General features: G+C 38.2%; 2 protein-coding genes across 2 annotated transcripts in view; one reads left to right on the top strand and one right to left on the bottom strand.

The window, feature by feature from the left end:
- HPS3 (HPS3 biogenesis of lysosomal organelles complex 2 subunit 1) overlaps window positions 1–3,204 on the top strand; it is an 18,530-nt gene extending 15,326 nt beyond the window's left edge. The window contains exon 17 of the mRNA XM_065674823.1: window positions 692–3,204. Coding sequence (XP_065530895.1) covers window positions 692–819 — 128 coding nt within the window. The 3' untranslated portion in view covers window positions 820–3,204. The remainder of the gene's footprint in view (window positions 1–691) is intronic.
- On the bottom strand, window positions 2,913–21,385 carry CP (ceruloplasmin). The gene is made up of 19 exons (XM_065674803.1): window positions 21,183–21,385; window positions 18,225–18,469; window positions 16,838–17,050; window positions 16,139–16,312; window positions 15,286–15,540; window positions 13,775–13,940; window positions 12,637–12,776; window positions 11,914–12,054; window positions 11,577–11,788; window positions 10,835–10,985; window positions 9,672–9,884; window positions 9,085–9,292; window positions 7,746–7,885; window positions 7,299–7,427; window positions 6,628–6,734; window positions 5,637–5,853; window positions 4,852–4,991; window positions 4,227–4,389; window positions 2,913–3,202 (listed from the first exon to the last, which is right to left on the bottom strand). The coding sequence occupies exons 1-19, from the start codon at window positions 21,335–21,337 to the stop codon at window positions 3,129–3,131; spliced, it is 3,243 nt and encodes a 1,080-aa protein (XP_065530875.1). The 5' UTR covers window positions 21,338–21,385; the 3' UTR covers window positions 2,913–3,128.

Here is a 21,385-nt window from a genome sequence, read left to right as displayed (position 1 = left end):
AAAACCCACGTGTTACTACTAGAAGTGAAGAAACTAACCCTGGTAGTTGATACAGTCCTATTGATACATGCTAACAGGACATTAATAATACTGTGTATAGCTGAGGGGCCAGTGTGTTTGTTTTGACAGAATACAGAGATTGAATAAAGCACATACTTTTTAAAAATCAATGTAATGCCAGAGAGCAGAAAAACAGCAGCACAGGTCACCATGCCCTGTCATAAAATTCTAGTTTCTAGTGGTAGCACTGTTTTCACACAGTTGCTGTGCTGTAATCAGTTAAGAAGATAATGTTAAAAACAGCTTGGTCTGGTCTGAGAGGCTGCTCGCAGAACGTCCCATTTTGCAGATAGCGCTGAGTTAGGGTACTAGTACAGATTTCCAGAGCTTCCTTTGCATTTCATACAAAACACGTGAAGTACTAGATCAGACTTCTGTAAGCATTAGTGCCCCACTTAGACCTGCTGAGTCAAGACAGAGGTATAGTTTTAACCTAAGACATCATTTCAGTTTATTTTTGAGATTTCCTGCAGCTGTATTTGCTCCCAAATTGGTGTGTCTCAAATGTCATTCTAGTTGCAATATTTAGATAATTGGATGACTTCAGTTAGTAATGATGTTAATATTTTTTCATTTCTTTGTACTAAACCGAAAATACCTAAACAAGATGTTTTTCCTGTGTTCTGAGCAGAAACTTTAGCAGTTGTTGCAATGGAACTGGAACTAAGAGATTTCCTCAGTTTTCTACCAGAGGATGGAACTGCAGCATTTTTCCTGCCGCATCTTCTTCACTGCAGCCAGAGGAAGGTGCTGACCTAAAACAACAGAAGCCTACTATGCACTCAAATACAAAGAATGTGCCAGAATAAAAAAGTAAATGAAACGAACAGAACTACATATAAGGTACTGTAGGACTCCCCTCACATAAATCACCTTTCATTATTTGTCAGTTGAAACCTTATGAGAACTACTGAGTGACAGCTGGCGTCAGAGGCAAAGCAACTGTTTTGAAGCTAATGCTAGTACACTCCAACAAAGGTCAACAAACCAGAATTACTGCCCGGTAGGACTGAATGGTAGTGGGTTGGACTGGTAAAAATGTAACTTTTCAACTGTTAGGCAGGATCACATGTCCTCTCAAGGAGGGTGAACTTGCAGCCAGAGCAGCTAAAAAATACAGACTGTACAGGACAATTGGACATTTGATCTTCTCGGAAAGTAAAGTAGAGAGGCAGACTTTATTCTATGTTACTTACTTGGATCACTGACCAGGGAGGAAGAGTTTAAATTCAGGCAGAGGTCTAACTGTGTGAGTAAAAAGCAAGTGCCTTACTCTTCCAAGTGGAATTTGGCCCCACTTCACATTTTGCAACATAGACATTCCTTTGAATTCTGGTTGGTAAATCCAGTCAGCTGTTCTGGCATCTTAATTACATACCCATGCAAGTGTTGCACTGAAAATGTTTTCATTTAGCAGTTCACAAAAAAAAAAAAGTCATCATGACAGAGCGTCAAATTGAAACTGAAGTGTTTCCAAGGGCATGGAAGATACAGACTACTGCGCGTTTGCTCTTTATTTTCCTTCTTCTGTTGTACTTGGTCAGTAGGAAAGTATTTGAAGTATCCCTAGGCCAGAGATGCAGCTGAAAACTCTTACTACGTCTAGGCTTTTTTGTTAAACCTCTCAGGTACTTGTGCACATATGTACTGATGTTTGTCTGTCTTTTGGGCAGAAACTATCCTACTGTTCCTTCAGCTGTAATTCAGTCGTAATAAACTGTTGCTATGTTTATGACCTTCTTACTAATGCAGTGTGGTTTTTTGAGAATCTACCACAAATAGGACGACTCCATGATTCCATAACCATCTAAAGGCTTAATTAGCTGGCATTGCTCTATGAAATCCATTTTTACAAAAGCTGTAATGTTACTTAATGTAGAAGATAGTCAGAAGAGATCATCTGCAATGCAAATATATTAAAAAAAAATAAATAAAAAAATAGTATAATTTCTCTGTAGCATTACTGATACAGCCAAAGTCAGTGATCTGATTTACTAGTAAGGATTATGCTGGTTTCGGTAGAATCTTTCTACCTTAAAAAATCATAAAGCAATTTAGGCTTGTTACAGAAAAGCTATTTCATTTGTTCTGGTAGCTGTAAAGCCTCCTATTTTGCTTGCCTGCCTGTCCCATAAATCCTTCCCTCTTGTTTGGCACAGGTCTAGGTGGAGTTGGGCTATTAAAACACACAACGGATGGCAGAATACTTGCTCTTACTGCTTTCATTTTTGACCTGTATCAGTCATGCACTAATACTGCTGCTTCCATCTGTCAAGAACTGCTTAATTTGCCTACGCCTGCCCTACATAACTAACAGCAAAGTGATTCCACTGCAGGAACTAAGATGCAACAAAACAAAGCTCTTAGGTACAGCAGTCACCAAATTTTGCCCTTCACTGTCTGAATTTCAGAGTTATTTCAGCATACCTTTGTCTGTCTTGTAATTATTTTTGTAACAGAAAACCAAAAACATCTTGTGCAACCATGATCCCTCAGCCAGTGCATCTTTTAAATTTACTATCTTGAAAGATGTTACTGGACAAAATGAGAAAATAAATCAATGGAAATAATAGAACTATTTTGTTGGGTGTTCAGTTACATGATGGTGTGTATATATATATATATATATATGTATGAAGTGCGAACCTATGCATAAAGTGATAACTAAATTCCTATTTTAAAAGCAATAGTTACTAGTATATATGACCAGTAAAATGTGACAGCAGATACCCAAAACAATCCTTCCTGTTACATAGGGTTGTTTGCAATCTTTAAAAAAAAGTACATTCCATTTCACTCTTCTGTGTCCTTCAGCAGTTAAATAACATGTACTGGGCATCACCTAGAATATGTTTAGATTGCAAGTTACTATTTTTATTTAGAGGAAAAGATACTTAGAAGCTGTTTTATCCAATCAGCTGTCTTAGTCTACAGCACATTTGTTAGCCATGGGCCACCAAATGAAATCTTCCAAAACACACATGGAAATGAATTGTCCAGGAGAGGGTATTTCTCAGGAAATGCTTTGCTGAAGGTAAACCTTGGAGAATCACTGTGGTAAAATGTTTTCATCGTTCTAGTGTGCCCCATGTACGTTTACTCTTGAACTGATCAAACAATCTTGGTAATAAAGACTGTTTTTCTGTAAGGGAGAAAATAATAGCTTTTGTTACACACATTTCATCAAAAGAATAAAAGTCTGCATGTGGACAACAGAATGGAAAATTAGAGCCGTAAGTCCTACTATCTTCAAGGTATGGTGTAGTAGATTTTAGAACAAATGCATTGAAGGGTATATTTTAGTGCACTTTAGATGGCTGGTTGTAAAAAATCCAACATACTACTTCTACAAATTAAAAGTCTGTTTCTGCATCTCTTTCTGTGTACTCTTACGATAGCCTTTTTATTATGTATTCTGTAAATCTCAGTGGTTTACAAAATAGAACTACATTGTGTTTAACATTCCAATTCTGTATCTTTAATAATAGATACACGTGTACATTATATAGTTGTGTGTGTGTGTATATACATACACACATTTTGAGATGTTCTTGCTGTTCTCTTTCTGTCAGTTAACTGCGATACATACCTATTACGCTCAGTCGTTTGAGTACAGAAAAGTGTTGCTTTTAAAATTGGATTAACTGTTGAAACAAGAACTTTCCAAATTGTTCAAGATGTAAGGTTTGGGGATTTTTTTTTCCACATTAAATATTTCTAAATCAAGGTAATTGTGTCTGTAAAGCTGAAATACGTCCTTTAGAAAGAAAACCACAGTTTTAGTGTTTTAGTACTTCAGCTGTTAGGGAATATGACTTCAGGTTTATCTGCTGACTGTTCTTTTTTTAAATGAAGACTGAGAGGGAGTCTAACACTACTGGCACTTTTTGGGTACACAATACTCTTTTGAATAAAAACCTGTCATGTTTGATTGATGGGAAGCCAAAGCAATAGTCAGTTAACATCCAGTCCTTTAGCTACTTCTGTTTTCTGAGCAGCAGCACTGAGGCAAATATGATTGGGCAGCTTGCAAAATTCTGACCCCCAGACATCAATATTAATCCATGAAATATTGCTGGATGCCAGAACTGGTTCCGAGTATGCTTGTGAGCCCCATTTTGCATCTTTTAACATAATGAACATCATTGAGTTAGATAAGCTCCTACCTTTCTTTGGGAGCACGGTGTAGGTTGCTTCCATGCCCGCGTGGATGTGGTCAGTAACATGACAGTGCAATAGCCAAGTTCCAGGGTTCTGCGGAGTCATTTCCACAGTTTGAAATGTTCCAGGGAATAGATCAAAGACATCTGCCCGGTAAACCTCTGTTTGCTTCAGGACAAGAAGAAACAATGGTTAAATAGTGTGGCATTACCAGATGGCAGTAATTTAAGATACCTGTTATGCATATTCCCACCACACTTTTTACAGTTGAGTGAAAAGACATGTACTGCATATCATTTCTACAGAAACATCATTTTGTACATCCACTTCATGCTTAAAGGATTAATAAGGTAGCAACTAGGTGGGAAAGAAGGAAAACTACAGCTGTTGCCTTACCACAGCCATGAAAATTCACAGCCCCCTTGTCGAAGCACCTTGTGAGGTCACTGTTCAGCAAATGCAACTGGCAGATACTCTGTATATTGTATATTGGTCATATGCAGGTTTGGGGCACAAAAACTTTACGGTCAAATTACAAGTCCATGACTTTCCACTGGAGATTACAATCCTTGGTATTTGACGCAGCTTCCATTCTTAACACAGCGAGAAATGAGTGAAAGGACCAGTTACCTTATAGTCAAAGCTGTGGCCATGGAAGTGTGCTGTGTGAATGTCTATTTCATTGCCCATTCCCATCAAGTACCAGCTTACTTTATCTCCCACATGCATAGTCAGGCCATGTAAGTTTCCAAACACCTTTCCATTAATGGCTAAAGAGAGGAGAAGAGCAAGACAGAAAATAAATAAAACTTTTGTGTAGTGTTGTTCTCTAAGCTTTAATGGAATACAAGATCTGAAAGCCAGTGCCAGGCAAAAGTAACAATTCCGAATGGTACATGAAACCAAAACAAGTGGACAGCATATTATGAATGGGTCTGATTGTATTCCATATATAACTAGAAAGCAAGATGTAGTTTAAAAGTTCTTTGCTGTACACCCTTGCTTATACTGCAGTTCTTAAAGATCTGCATTTCCTGCAGCACTTTGTGGAGGGTAAGTTTTACCAGGACGCACATCGCCTTTCCACCTTATCCAGAACAACTGTTTGCTGACATGAAATCAAAATTTCAGTTGTCATTTTTAAATTTTTATTCCTTCTCCTGAAGGAATTTTATTCCTTCTCTCTGAAAATTCAATATGGAACCATTTCTTATAGGTTTAAAAAAAAAAAAAAAGGAAATAAAAAATAATAAAATCCATCATTGAGTGACACTAACAGTGCCAAACCAGTTTCAAACAGTTTTCAGTCAATTTTTTCCTAGAACTGAAAATTCAGAGAGGATGAGAAAGTCAAATTTATATGTAGTATTTTCAAAAGAGTTTCCAGATTTACATCAACTAAATTGGGAACATACCATGCATTTTATTACTTTCAAGGAATTCTTCGTCCTCTTTGTCAACAAGGTGTGGGTTGGTAGAATACGTTTTAATGTTTTCATCCAAGTACCATGACTCATTTTCATCAAAAACCATAAAAAGAAGAGCAAACTGAACTTTCTTTTTAGTATGAAAAGATGGCAAGTAATGTCTATGGCACACAACAAGTGTGCCTATTAATCCACTGTAAGTGTCCTGAAATGACAAAGGAAAAATCATATCATTACATGATGTGACCAAGCAGTAGCATTTTTTAATGCCAGACATGAATCTTCCTACTATTTTTACAGCTGTCAGCATCTGGGAATAAAGGTAGCCAGACAAACAAGGTTATTTATTCACTGTTACGTGGTACCGATGGATCAAATTCAATGTACTGTGAAGAGCAACTACCTCTTTTTCTTCCCCTGCCAGAAATAAACATTTGTTCCATTTTAATTTGTTGCCTTTATTTTTTTAATTTTCTTTCTTATTTTCCAAAATTTTCAGGCTTTAGGATTTTGAACTTGGTTTCCATTCAAAATACACTTCTCGAGCCTTTTTTATTGGTGCTTTCTCAGACACAATGGAAAGAATCCTTTAATTTACATTAAAAATTATTAGTCATGGTAACAGGTGGCTTGTACAAAAATGTTGGATTTATGCTCCACAGCTGCATGTTAGTTTTTCCACACATGACAGATTAGATATTGAGGAAGCTATAAAGTGTTAGCTTTAAGAATGAAATCTGAGTGGGGTGATCTATACCAACAGCAGAGCCAGGAAACAAGAACATGAAGGGCTGTGACTGAAATTCTGCCCTGACTTTCTTGCATTATTCAAAGAGATATTTAAATTCAGAGGTATGGTAACGGGGGGAACAACTTGACAGGGAAAGCAGAAAGAGTTTCAGACTTCACTTCCTTTTGCTGTAAGTATATTTGTATTGAAGTAATCAGCAAAAACCTTTAGATTTTATTCGTAATCTACCTTAATTATGTCCACCGTTGAATGGTATGCCCATGCAATGCAATGTGCATCTCCTCTCTCGGGACTAGATCTCTCTGGGATTTTCCAGACATACCTTTTTGTTTCACCTAAATGAAATAAATAGAAATTAATTTTAGAAGTTTTCTGTGTGCTGACCTATAAGAGGTCACCCCGAAACAGATGTTATCTCTATAGCTGATATTTGTCTTGAACTTCCTCTTCCCAATTATTGCACTGGCCAGATTACTGTTATTTCCCTTCTGCAAATCCCTGACTCTTTTTGCCAACACTATTTTTTTTTTGGCGGCTGCACTGTCCAGTTCACTGTACTTAATAAAAACAATTGTATCTTTTGTAAAGATCACAGAGGAACCTCTGAAATAACAGCTAGCATAAAGCTATGCTCTATGTTGCAAAATCTGTTTCCTTTTAGGAAAGGTGCAGCCACACTGCGTCAACAAATTACTGATCTGCCAAGGGCTAGGATACGTAGCAATAGTTAGCAGGGCCATTTTAATTGTAGAAATATTTTTTTCTACAACTAGAACCTGAGGTAAAAACAAAGAAACAAACAAAAATGATGTCTTCCCTGCTATCCTAACATGAGAGCTTGCTAAACCTTACTAGAAGGCTTGATATTCTGTTAGAAATAGACAAGAATGCTTTGATACCTGGGTTAGTTACAGCAACAACAGAACTGTCTGTTTTCACTCCATGGGCATGTATAGAATAAGGTCTTGATGCCAAGTTCTTAAAAACTATTATAATTTTATCTCCAATATTTGACATAAGCAGTGGCCCTGTTGAATTGGAAAGAAAGATTAACTTGGTTTGACAAAAGATCAGAGCAGACAGCAAGACAACGGTTGCATTCAAATACACAACATTAGCTTGTAATTCAACTAAAAGCTATACACGGAAAATGACATACACTAGGATGAGCCAACCTGAGTAGCTGAAGTAGAGACTCAAGTCCCAAAGCACCATAATAAAAGTAGCAATTCCTTGTAGGTTTAAGCACTTTGTGTGCACTATACTCAGTATTGTTCAAATAGTTACCTTGTTTTGTTTCACTGCATTTTTTCCCAGGTCAAAACTGAACTTCATGATGACTATACCTTGAATTTCCAGGTGCTGCTGCTCCTCTGTTCTGGTTTTGGGAGTACTGAATGTCTGATCAGTGTACTCGCGATACACTACCTTTCTGTATTTTGACCCAATGAATTTGTCTCCTTTATTTAAAAATGGATTGCCAGGGCTGGGGAAAAAAAGAAAACAAACAAAAAAAAAAAGTTGTACATTTCTTCATGTATTTTAAAACATCTTTTTGCAGGCATGACAATTAACCATCAAACAAAAATCTAGCTCAGTGAAACAGTAATCTCATAGACGACTGGTATCTTCAACAAGAAAGCATTCTTGTTAAACTGGGAGGTTTCTCTTAACATGGAAGGTTTAAAATCCACTATAAATAGACCAAGTCCATACAGTATTTGAGAGAATGCAAAGTACCTGGCCTGGCAAATATTTCAAATTGCAAGACATCACCCAGCAATTTGCATAACAAAAAATAGAGCCTTCAGTGACTTCTGAAGATCTGAAATGGAACTTAAAATTTCTAAAGCTTAAGTGCTTTGCTGAAATGAAACATGAGGGACTGATTCTCTGCTGAGATCATGGAGGCTGGAGACGGTGGGGAAAAAAAGCAGTAACAGCAGAGTCCGTATTGCTTGTACTTAGAACTATGAGAGAGTCAACTGGGGTGTGCAGGGCAAGGAAATGTGCTATCAAACTGAAAAACAAAATACAATTAAATAAATAAAAAATATAAGCGTTACAATCTAATACTTTAACCTCAAATACAGGTGGAACACATAGAAATTAAGCTGTTAATTGTTTAGTCTCTTCTGCTCATTGGCATGAATTGTATGACCCAATCAGTTCTCTCACTGAGATTCAAATATCAAGGTGACAAGCTTCATAGTGAATGGATTAAGTCATGAATTTATCTTGCGTAAACTGATGAAACTGAGAGGAGTACAAAAGAACCTTACTCAAGAGTACAGAAAAACATGAGACAAAGACATATTACATACTATAAGAAATCAAATATCAGGACAAAGTAGTCATCATTATCTACAACTTGAACATTTTAATCATTCCACATCAAGGACTGTACCAACATCAGTAAGCAGTAAATGTGCATGCACTATCCAGGATCCACGAAAATCTGCAGCTGCCCCACAGAAGATCTATGCTGGACCATTTCACAAACGTTACACTGTCTGGCTCACAGTTACATGGCAACATTACTGTGGAAGGCTCACAAATTCAAGCGATCCCTAAAAATACATATGCAAAGAGTGTCTAGAAATGCCTCAAGGAGGAAAAGGTTCAGAGAAGTGAGTTTTTCCTTTGCTTTTTTGTATCTTTTCCCTTGCATATATTTCAAAGTACCTTTCCTCATGGTACTGATGCCGCTCAAATTCCCATGTCCTGTTAGGAGAATAGTCCCATTCAACTTCCACTGCAGCAATATAATAAGTCTTTTCATGCAAATACATAGATACATCCACATTCCACCAATGGCACTGTTTCACACTGTACTTCTGTTTCATGCCCCCTGTGTAGTGATCTGTTGTCAGGCATGACACTTCAAAAACTCCTAGAGGTCATACAAGAAATAAAGACTTGAGGACAAAAATCTACGACTAGTAGATTAATCTTGAAATTGTATTAACTACATTGATTTAGTGTTTAGAGACAGGGAGACAGGCTATTGCTTATATAAGACCCCGATTCTTTGTGTAGTCTGGCAACTTGTAGCAATAAGATTCGGCATACACAGAAGCAGAAAAATCAAGGCTTTAGCATTAGGAACTTATGCCCTATGAACACAAATTTAATGCCCTTAAACAGAGCTGTACACAGTTTTAGTATCCAAAGGTTCAAAATATCAGCTATTTAAAACTTGCCTCTAAGCGTAAAATCTTCACAGGCAAACAGTCTAAACTATTAACAGAATTTTTAAACAAGACATTTACCTTCAGAATCAGGCTTCATAATAGCTGTAAGAAATGTATGTGGAAACAGATTTGCAGTATCCCTTCTTGTTCCTTTAGTTACAAATGTGTTTTCTGAAAAGTATATCCCGTGGACATCAACTTCTGACCCCAAGCCCATCAAATGCCAGGAAACCACACTTCCTTTACACATCTCAAGACCAGGTTGATTTCCGTACATATAACCATTAATGGCTGCAGAAGATTTGAGGAAGCAAAACCCACCTTGATTAACACATGACTTAATTCTGCAATACAAATTAAATAATAAACACTTCAGATGTAATGTGATGCCCCATACTGTCAATAATAAATTTCATCACATCAGCAAAATTAGAGAATCAATTCAAGCAAAGTTTTCAAACCCAGTGTTTAAAAACAATCACTAACTGTTCTCCTTTTCAGCATTTAAAGCACAGGTAGCTGACTTGACTGGCTGGAACTTCCACTGTTTTATAGCTGTTAAGTATTCAGGATACATTAAGCATCCTGTTTTATACCCTGCAAGACCCTCCAGCCACACAATAGAGACAATCTGAAGTGGGTTTTAGCTACTCTTGTGCAAAGCTTTCAAAGCCTGGGCCTCACAGGTACCAATGAATGCTCAAGGCTCTGTAAATAGTAGGAATGTCCCCGAGCACAACATTTAAGAACTAGCACAAGTAAATATGCTTAAAGATTAGGAGTAGGTACTGAAGATAAAAATATTCCTATACAGGAAACTTGAAAGACTTTTCTACAGTATTGAAATGTGATCAGTGTGAAACTCAACTCTGTCCTATTAAAGAAGTAAAGATTTTCATTCTAAGGGAGCCACAGTGCTGGTAAAGGAATCCAGACTCCCCCATGGACACAAAATAAGCCCGCTATGTACCCCTGCTGCAAAAGAAGGCTAATGGTATCTTGGGCTGCATTATGAGGAGTGCTGCCAGTAGGTAAGATTATGAAGGTCAGATTACAGTTGCTATTGTAGCATTGTTTCAGCTAAATAGAGCTGGAAAGCAGCTTGTCAGAAAAGAATCTGCCCAATGGAAAGGAATGAAATGTCTCTGCCACTATACAGTTTCCCAGGCTCCAACATGAGATCACAAATGTAAAAACCTTACTATAGAAATGAATATTTGTCTAACTAATAATTTTCTTACAGTGCATTTTGTTAGACTCTTGGAAGTCTTCATCATCTTTGTCAATTTTACTAGGATTCAGTGTAAACATCAAAATATTGTCATCCAAGTACCAGCTCAGATTCTCATCAAATACAGTGGCAAGTAGAAAAAACTCCATGTTCACATTTTTCTGTTGAGAAGAAATAGCACAAAGGAAAATAGAAATGAGTGAACAGAAAATGTCAGGGGAAAAATCTGTGCACATAATAATGTATAATTCACAAAGTACGATAGATGCATACATCGATACTTCATTCTGATAATCACAAAGCTCTCAAATGGTTTCATTTGGTGACCAGATACCTGCTGCGAATGCTCTTTCTATCAGCAGGAACCACCTCCAGAAACAAACGTGTGTTTTGGTCTTTTCTAGTCATTCTCATCCTAGCTGACTTGAACACCAGTGGTTGCTTACTGCAATGGTGGTTTTACAACAGTGTCCATCTGCAGCCAGGCTGATTTTGCTTGGTTAAAAAAAACAAACCAAACCAAACAAAAAAACCCAACCCAAACCAAAACCCAAAACCCCACCACCAAACACAACAAAAGCCACTTCCTTCCTGTTATTTATTCCCCTGAATATACAGGTGAGACTGATGCAGAGAGGAGGTGGCGCTGTGTGGTTGTTAAAATGTGACAAGCCCTGAGGGCACAATTCAGGAGGAGAACCGAGACTCAGGTACAATGATGCAAATGCTTCCAGTTTTCTTCTTTGACTGACCTGTTTCCCAGAAGGAAGCAGAGCTCCTTTCCTGCACACCAGGAGAGGACCCACAAGGCCAGAACTGGTGTCTCTGACTGCATCCACAGCTGAGTAATAAAGCCAGGTTAAACAGTCTGGATCTTGATCTGTGGGGCCCACATCTTCCGGCACATTCCACTCGTATGTAAACGTAGCACCAGGACTTACATGAGAAGCTGGAGATTCAGTACCTATTATAGAATTCAACATTAGGAATTCTGCCAAATGAACTTTGTTTATTTTATCACCATTAATATATTAACATGTACAACAGCTTTTTCCCTGGTGCTTGAAGGATTCCCATGTGTAGGCGCACCTCTGGAGGCAGCACCGTACCATGCCCCCTCGTCGCTCTTGCGGTAACTCACACCATGGGGCTGGATGCTAAACGGGTGGCTGGCATTGTTTCGGAAGGTCACCCTGATGCTCTCACCCACTTCAGCCTTGATAACAGGTCCTAGAAAAGAGCATATGGTCCAATTACAAGATGCTTCTATCAAGTGATGTATAGGTCATCCTGAGCTTAAAGCAATCAATGGCTGGCTGCTTTTCCCATCGAATGGGGAACTGCCCCAGGGCCTATGTGGCCACAGACTAGGTCCCTGGCACATGGCCTGAATCACGTAGCAGCCCAGCAGCAGCTGAAATGTTCCATTCCCAATTCCTGATGGGGGCTCAGTGACATGCAGGACAGTTCCTCCCTTTGGAAAGGAATCTACAAACACTAGTACCAACCTCAGACTCAGTCCAGAGCCATGCCAGAAGCAGACAAGTTATAAATAGGGCCAGACCTGCCTAGACCTTTGGAGACCATGGCATATTCCCACAGGCAAGGTGGGGATCACCACAGCATTGCCTTCAAGAGCTTTCTTATACCCTGGGGTGTCTCTTGGAGGAAGCCACAGGCACCGGCATCTGCAGGAGGCAGGGAGAGACGAGGACCCCTCCTTCAGAGGTGGAGGGACACCGTTGGCTTGCCAGTGGAAGTCGTAGTTTACTCTCATAAACCTTTGACACAAAATAATTTTAGATATCTTACCTAAGAGTCCAAGATGTGCTTCCTCTGCAAGTCTTTTTTTATGTTCAGTGAAAGAACCATCTGTGTATTCTTTGTAAATGGCTTTTTTATAAGAGCCACCAATTCTTGTCTCACTTTGTTCAAAAAATACATGAGATTCACTGTGTGAAAGAAATTTCAGTAGTTGCAAATAGTTCAAGTCATAATGCTCAGCTTTACAAAGACAGTCAGGACCTCAACCCTATTATCTGAGGCATAATGACATGCCCAGTTTGTCTTTTGGTTCTCCTTTCAGTGGGCTGGCTGCACACTTATATGCAGTCCTACATAAGGATGTGCAAGACTCTATTGTCCTTTACTAACTTCTTTTTAAGAAAAAGACACAGTGCTGTGTTGCTCTTATAAAGCCAGCATGCTTTGAGACTCATCAACAATGATTTCTAGTCAACATGTCATAACCTGAAGTTTACTCTTCTTTTTATTAAAAGTTACAAATAATTCAACAACAGTAGATATGAGCACCAAGAATATGTAACATCTAAATAGAAAGTGAGAAGATTTAGTTTACACTTTTTAATCTATACTTTCAGTCTTCATAAAAGGACCTTTCAATGTTTCACAAGTGATGTTTTACTCAAGCAATGAACTGTGCCATGTTCCTTGTGAAGTGGGTGAGTATTCTTTAACTCACAGATGAAAAATCTGAAGAATCAATCTATTCAGTGAATTGATCCGGGTCTTAAATATGTAAACACAGAGCAAAGGGCAAAGCTGTCTTGTGCAAGTTGTTTACTAGCTGAGATGCCATTAGCGTAATTTTTATCAGCTAAGGATACGATGATGAATTCCTAGCTTTGTTCTCTAACTCAGAATAATCAACCATCTCGAATCATCAGAGGTCACTGCCTATGTATGATATTACAATTCATCCTCATCCCAGTGAAATTAGTAACATTACAGCAAAATTTATAGTAAGATGACAAGGAAAACAATAGACATAATTTGGTCTGATATTTTACCTAGCATTAGTATTTAAGCAAAGATGAGAACAATGAGAAATTCTCCTTAAAAGTTAATTCTACCATATGGTTTACCTTATTTAACATGTTTATATCAATATCGCTTGGAAAGTAAAACTACTTTAATTAGAAGCATTTACCTGTCAGTAATTAATTCTTGTCCAGTAAAATGGTTTATTGCAGATGGGCCATAATTCCAGATGATCTCTTCAGCAGCAATGAAGTACTGTCTTATCTTTGTACTCTCATTGTGATCTGTTGTGGATTTCCTGCAGTCTTTTACATTGAAAAGGGCTTGCATACCACCTGGGAAAACAATGAGAAGGTAGAGAAAACTAGGGAGAAAGAGCTGCACTTTGTTTTCTCTTTCCCTGCTTCCAATAGGTCCCTCTTCCCTGGAGAATTTCCAATACCATTGATGGATATGCAAATAACAAATGAAAAGGAAAATGAATTATATAAAAGAACACATGCCAGATGAGCTAGGATTTAGAAACATGACTATACTATTTACAGTAAGCAGACCGGTGTGGTAAAGTGCATCCTGCTTGTAAAGCTGCAACTGATGTGGTAATTACAGAGAAGATCAGGGTGGAGTGGAAACAGTACTGTCAGCACTTCAGGCAGGGCCAGGTGCTACCACACTGACAATCTTCCATCTAAATCTAATCAACAGCTTACTTGTGAAACTCCTATGTCTCTGCACCCTAGGAGGGAGACATGTTAGCAAATTTGCTTGATGGACATATAAATAATCTAAAAAGAGCTCTTTAACAGCTCAGGATTAGGCCAATCTGCAGGATTTATGTCTTGTACAGGATGCTTCAACCATGAGGATGCTGCTTGACATGATAGCTATTTCAAAACTTACAACCTCTGTGTAGTTGAATCTGTAGGTTAAACGTACTCCTTTTTACATCAGAATTTTTAAACCTTGGAGAACGATTTTGAGTTTTATGTCCTTCCACTTTTGTGACAAATAGCTTCTCTAACTCACAGGGATATACATCACGGAAAAGGGGGATATAGATCATGTAAGAGTGTGAAATTAGCTTCTATGTATTTCATATGGTTATCAAAAAACACTGGAAACCCTCCAAGACAGGGGGGTTGGAACTAGAGGAGCTTTAAGGTCACTTCCAATCCAAACCATTCTGTGATCCTATGAAACAGAGGAAGATACAGGGAAGAGAAATTCGATGATGTCTGCTTATTAGCCAATGCACTATCCAGAATATGTCTTTGTCAGCAGGCAAGTTAGGCTGCCTGTCCCTGTGCTCCTTGCCCAAACATGGAATGAGCCCCAACTTTTTTGTTGGCAAACAGAAAATTGTGATTACCTTCAGTAAGAGGCAAACATCATGCTATTGTTTGTCTAAAGTTGAGGCTTGCAAAACTGCAGCTGTGCCAATTCCTGCCAACTGATAACAGTTTTCATTACAGGAAACAATTTCCTTGATTTCTGTGGCTACATGCTCAAGCCCATCTAATACACTTCTAGGTATTTCAATTACTATGAGAGTTGTTACCTTGAAGAGAATATCGTCTGGTTTACAACCAGGTGTTGTCAGAAATACTGTGAAGTGACTCAGAAAACTCTTAGCTCAACCTACAAAAATAAAATAAAATCTCATATGAACTTATTCTGTACCTTCAATATGGTCATTCACTTGACAGCTGAGCATCCATTCCCCAGGACTCCTTGGTATCATGACAGCATCAATAAATGTGGCTGGGAAGAGGTTGATAGTGTCAACTCGATGATGCCTTTCTATTAAGGTCTGTCCATGGAAGTAGGCTGAATGGATATCAGCTTCATTACCCATGCCAAAAAGATGCCATTCTACCTTATCTTCTGCACACATTGTGAGGTTTGGGAGGTATCCATACATGTACCCGTTGATTGCTAAAAGAAATGTTATTTATTACAGTTACTTTCACAGACCTTAGGATTTTTACTTTGAAAGTAGGTGTCATACAACCATTGCTTTATTACTCAAAATAGAAAGAAGCTCGAAACAAAACTCCGCACCTTTGAAAGTGAACCCACTTCATATGCACAACTATCTGCACGACTAATAGTTCCTGCTAGGATTCTGGAATCCATGTCAGAGGCAAAGGTAATATTTTTTTTGACACACACACTAAACTGTTTTTCTAAACTGTGATATTACAGTACAGAGTTCAGAGAATACTAAGAAACAGAACAGAGTAACACAACTCCATTTAGACTGCATGAGACACACTGGCAAGGAGGTTCTTGGCCCCTGTGAATTTTACATCATAACTCCAAAAGTTTAATTGCACAATACTTGCCATGACTTTTTTTTTTTTAAAGGATCTTTCTTAATCCTTCAAGAAAAAGCCCTGCTTAAAAAAAAACCAACAAAAAAAACCCAAAACAAAACCCAACCTATTTACAGCTCATCTTTAAAAGAGACAACACATAAAATTATTACTTCACCATATCAGTGACAAGTAATATTTATATAATGTTCTCTCACAGTGCATTTTGTTGCTTTCCTGGAAGTCCTCATCATCTTTGTCAACTTTGGAAGGCTCAGAACAGTATGTCTTGATATTATCCTCTAGATACCAACTCAGATTTTCATCCATCACAGAAAACATAAGGATAAATTCATCATCAAAGTGTTTATCAGTGCCCTTATTCATTGTATCTGAAAGAGAAAACCGTATATTCAAAGTCTTTGTCAACTGACATTATCTTTTTGTGAGTTAAAGGTGTAATATCATTAGGGCTGGTCACTGTTTACTGCTTATTTTGTACACTCAGAGTTACTTTTCTAGAGTGTGAGTGTACACAGAAGCTTACGGACACACTCAGAAAACAAAAGCTAGTTTTGGTAGTATAAAATAACTTTACTAAGAATAAATACGGCATGTGCTAAGATTATAATAAATCTTACTCATATCAGTATTTTCACATCCTTTTGCATTATTAGCATGAACAGATCTCACTCTCATGGATTAGTGGACAAAGTATTCTGCAAATTATATCTGCTGTCACACACAAAATCAAATTATTTCCTATACTATGGAAAGGCAGCTAACTGAGAAGACCAAAAGCTGCTATATCAGAATTAACTGTAATCTTCTCTTCCAGTAAATTATTTCTCTGATATTTATCAATAACCATTAACAACCACCTGGCATATGTATTTACTTACTCATTTATGGTTTACCTTTCCTGCAAATTATTAAAGGCCCAACAAGCCCTGAGGCAACATCCCTTGGAGCATCTATGTGGGAGTGGTAAACCCTGGTTATGCAGTCTGCATCTCCCTTAGCTGGACCTTGATCTTCTGTCACGTCCCATGTATACGTGTATTGGCTTCCAGGCTCCACAGCATCATCTCTCTTTTGCAAATCTTTGGTGTTGTCAGGATAAAAGGCACCTGAAGAATGCCACACAGCCACCGTCAACAGAACACATTAACAATATGCTGTCAAGACAGCACTTGCCACACTTTAGCATTGACTACATTTTGCAGTAAAATAAACTGAACGTAGAAATACAGGTAAAACCAAAACCTTTAAAAATGTTTAAAATCAGGTGAGTAGATCTCTTTCTTCTCTTCTTGAGTCTTGTCATTTTCCTTTGAATCCCAAGGGAGTGCTTTGATTAATAGCATGTTCAATTTAGTCTTTTGTTTTTTAGGAGGGCACTATGTACTTCTGCTAAACAGATAACAATTCAAATATTTGTAAAGCATTTGTTAAATATTAATCTTAGAGACCGTTCTAAAATATTCCTTAGGGACATATGCAGTATTGTGTTCCTGGAATGAGAGCAACAGAAAAAAAAATTAAACACTGTTTAAGGTGTGTGTACTGCTGTAAAACACACTGTTCTGCTCCCACAGGGTGTATCTGTATCAAGCCACATATTAGTTGTACGTCTAGTACTTCATAAATTCTTCTTATGAAAATACTTTAAAGACTGCTTTTGAGACAACATCATATTCTCAACAATTTACACACTCTTTTTAAGGCCCACAAAAAAACTTTCAACAGCCATATTCTGGTGCCTTCTTTTACAGAAAATCCCCCACCACCTGAGTGTGGCACAATAGGCTATTGCAAGGGCAAATTGACACTAATCCAGACAGTACCCCTACAAAACATCTTGAAGTGTGTCAGACTTTTATCTCATTAATTTATTACTAAAGCAGTAGCTGTGTCTCCACTTTAAGAAATTTTTATGTATCTTACACACAATATATACAAATTTTGTGCTATGGATTTGGAACTGTAAGTTATCACTCTTCAGATCTTCGTGAAAGCATCAATTTTTCCTTTAGAAATCCTCAATTCTGGATCTCATATATAATTACAGTCTTACTTCAGGTGGAATATTGATCTAAAATTGCCACCTTTATGAATTCCACTTTTGGCTTCGTATTTCACTTTTGATAAATTATCAAATTTCTTAGCTCTTATTTTATATTTATTGTGTCCTGGTTTAAATCTTTATTTATTTGACCAGTCTTCTTTTTGATGAGAGGGTATCACATCCAGAGGAATGATTAACTTTGTATAAATCCTGGACTAGAATGGACTCAAGCTTACCTTCATTTTCCTTTGTGTAGGTTACACCATGTGGATGCAGTGTATAGTTTCTGGAAGCAAAGTTTTTCAAATGTATAATAATAGAATCTCCAACTTCTCCCTTAATGACAGGGCCTAAAAACCCCAGCCAGGAAGGTTTGTCGACTGCCACATCATATAAATGACTGGTGTACTGAGCATAGACAGCCTTTTTGTAAGTGCTTCCTATCCTATGTGGTCCTCTTTTGAGAAAGACTCCAGCCTGCCTGTAAAGAAAATATACAAATGCATTTCTAGTGTCAGCTACTCATTGTATATTTGAATGGTATTAATTCGTATAGTCTCAAATATAAGACCAGGCCTCAGTAGCACTGTGCACAACTATATGTGTTTAGGAGCAAATATGCTTCTTACTGTGAAGAGTCAGGCACCCATATAGAGATTATATACTAAGCACTAACCTGAACATTTTATACCTGTTTTGTAGACTGAAGATAAGGGTATTTGATACAATTTATACATTTATATAAAAAAACCAAACTCGATTAGCAAGGAAACAGCTTAACCCATGGCTAAGATGAGACTGATGTAGATGGTATTTCCTACATGTGGTAGGAAGTGAAGTGAGTACCTATCATGGATATACTGCCCAAGCACCAGCAGCCAAAGGTGAGGGGTTACCACATGTTTCTGAAAACTATCAACTGGGAATGGCTTTGGAGCCAACCTTTGCCTGTGCTGAGGGGACAGGTACCTTTCATTAAATATTTTGCTCTCTGAGAAGAGTTATTTTTGTGGGAAAAGTGCTTGTGTTTGCTAACTACAATGGAAAGAGAAACTGCCAGCACTGGCTGTTGAAACCACTAGCTCTATTTTTGGTTGACGCGGTTAGCCCAAATTCTAGAGCCTCTTTAACAACAAATCCTCCTGCACAGTTCCCTGCCCATGCTATGAGGACTAGCTGTGAAAGTAAACCTACTCCAGGAGAAGGCAATCCCAGGAAATAGAGCAATACTGCCTGAAGTTCAGCAGCCTCCTGATTTCTCATCTTACATGATGAAACCAAGCCAAGTAGGTTTTATACTCCCAGCAGGCTGCATTCTGAAGCAAGTTAATACTGCCAAAAAATGCAAAATATTTCCTACAAAGCTGACCATTGTTTGAGCCTGGGGAGAAGGGGAAACCTTAGAATACCTAAAGTGGGCACGCATGAAAGCTGGAGAGGGACTTTTTACAAAGGCATGTAATGACAGGACAAGGGGGAGTGGCTTTAGAGTGAAAGAGGGGAGATTTGGATTAGATATTAGGAAAAAATTCTCCCCTCTGAGGGTGCTGAGGCACTGGCATAGGTTGCCCAGAGCAGTTGTGGCTGCCCCATCCCTGGCAGTTTTCAAGGCCAGGTTGGATGGGGCTTTGAGCAACCTGGTCTAGTGGAAGGTGTCCCTGCCCAGGACAGTGTGTTGGAACTGGATGGTCTTTAAGTTCCCTTCTAACCCAAACCATTCTGTGATTCTATAGTTCTATGAATTGCTTATACCTTGACAAGCACAGATCTGAAGTGTAATTAAAATGCCAATCCAAAGTTCCTTAAAACTTGGAGAACATAAACTTTGTTGCAGAAGCTCTGTTACTGAAAGTCTGAGAGCCTGTATCTTTTCAGCCACAAATTAAATCAAATATATTACGGCTCTTCTTGGACTGTTTAAACAGCTACCATTTGATTGTAGAGAATTCCTCCTAGCAGGTATACCACCTTTCCCATTCTCCTGCTCTTCCCTGCCTCTATAAATATCAATCTCCACACAAGCAGATCTTCATAGTTGAAGGGTTCAGGTGAAAAAGAAGAATCAGAAAAGCTGAAAATTAAAAGTAGGATAAAAGGGACCAGCTTCATTGCAGGCATGCAACTACTGAAAAACTGCAATTAATTTAGCATGCTGCAGGTTGTCACATAGCAGAGAAATGCAGTGAAAGGGCAGTAAACAGCGGTAGCTTGCTGTGTTTCAAGACAGCTCTGCAATTTTCAGACACAATGCTGTGTCCCACCATTTCTCAGCCTGCTGCACCACTGGCAGTGTCTTAAATGTCACTCAGTTTATGAGTAAAAAAACCAGAGAAGTTGACTGCTTTGTCCCACGCCTGATGAAGTGGCAGATTATGGCTGAGAGATTGTTGGCTCTCACTAGAGAAAACAAATCACAGGAAATCTCCTAATCCCTCATCTACAAACTAAATGAGAACTAAATTTTGGAGATTTTCCTAATTTCTGAGTTCTCTCTTCATTGTTTTTATTTTAATATTGTCCTATTTCACTTTAAAGGCACTGAAAAAAAAGGAGCTTTGTTTCTCTCTCAGCTATTTCTCTGATGCTTTTTATATCTGAGTTTTTCTTTATTGATCATTTGTATCTTCAGGTGCTCCCCTTCTCCTCACCACACTTACCCTCATCTTGCTTACTGCTCTCACTCTGTGCAGGACCCTCCTTGCCTTATAACAAGCAACCCAGCTCCTCCACTGTGGGTAAAAGGACCCAGCTGTGCTGCTGCACCAGTGAAAACAACCACTGTCAACAATGAATATCTGAAAGGGAAACCTGTGCCCAGTAGGAAAGTTTTAAATTTGTCAAACTTCTGCACTTAAGAACATAACAGCAAAGTCTTCTCTTCAGCACTGGGACTTTAGCCATTCAAAATTAAATATCATTAGACATTCAGGGTCTTTTTCTTGTCTCTACTTAGTAAACATTTCATTGCAACAAATTCACAAAAACACTACATATATTCCAATGCTTTTAATTAGCAGAGCATTGGAATGCAATTCTCAAGGAAGCCAGGAAAAGTCAAAATTCCATTATGATTCCCTGACACCAACAGGATTCACTTCTCTGCCTTCACCAGGCTTTCAGTCAGTCCTTAGTGTCTGCTTTTAAAGCAGACAACGCTGTAAAATCAACCAACCAGTGTAAACTGTTCTACTTACTCTTCTTCTGCAAAAGGCTGTCCAGATATGATATTGGTATTGCCAGGTGCATAGTTCCACTCTGTCTCAATAATGCCAATGTAGTATTCCCTCTTCACTGCCCCAACTTGGCAACAGCAAGAAACCATCAAGCAGCTTAAGAAGAAAAGCTTCATCTTGCACTCATGAGCCTTGTGGAATATGTGAAATACAAACACAGGACA

This window comes from Lathamus discolor, chromosome 3 (genome assembly GCF_037157495.1).
Source record: "Lathamus discolor isolate bLatDis1 chromosome 3, bLatDis1.hap1, whole genome shotgun sequence".
NCBI classification, from domain to species: domain Eukaryota; kingdom Metazoa; phylum Chordata; class Aves; order Psittaciformes; family Psittacidae; genus Lathamus; species Lathamus discolor.
The sequence above is the reverse complement of the archived record's forward strand: the minus strand, read 5'-3'. Positions and strand labels throughout refer to the sequence as shown.

Coding starts and splice junctions, on each gene's coding strand:
- CP (XM_065674803.1), bottom strand. CDS start 21,337: ATGAAGCTTTTCTTCTTAAGCTGCTTGATGGTTTCTTGCTGTTGCCAA. Junction 18,470..21,182: donor CAGCCTTTTGCAGAAGAAGA/GTAAGTAGAACA, acceptor TTTTCTTTACAG/GCAGGCTGGAGTCTTTCTCA. Junction 5,854..6,627: donor CAACGGTGGACATAATTAAG/GTAGATTACGAA, acceptor TTGTCATTTCAG/GACACTTACAGTGGATTAAT.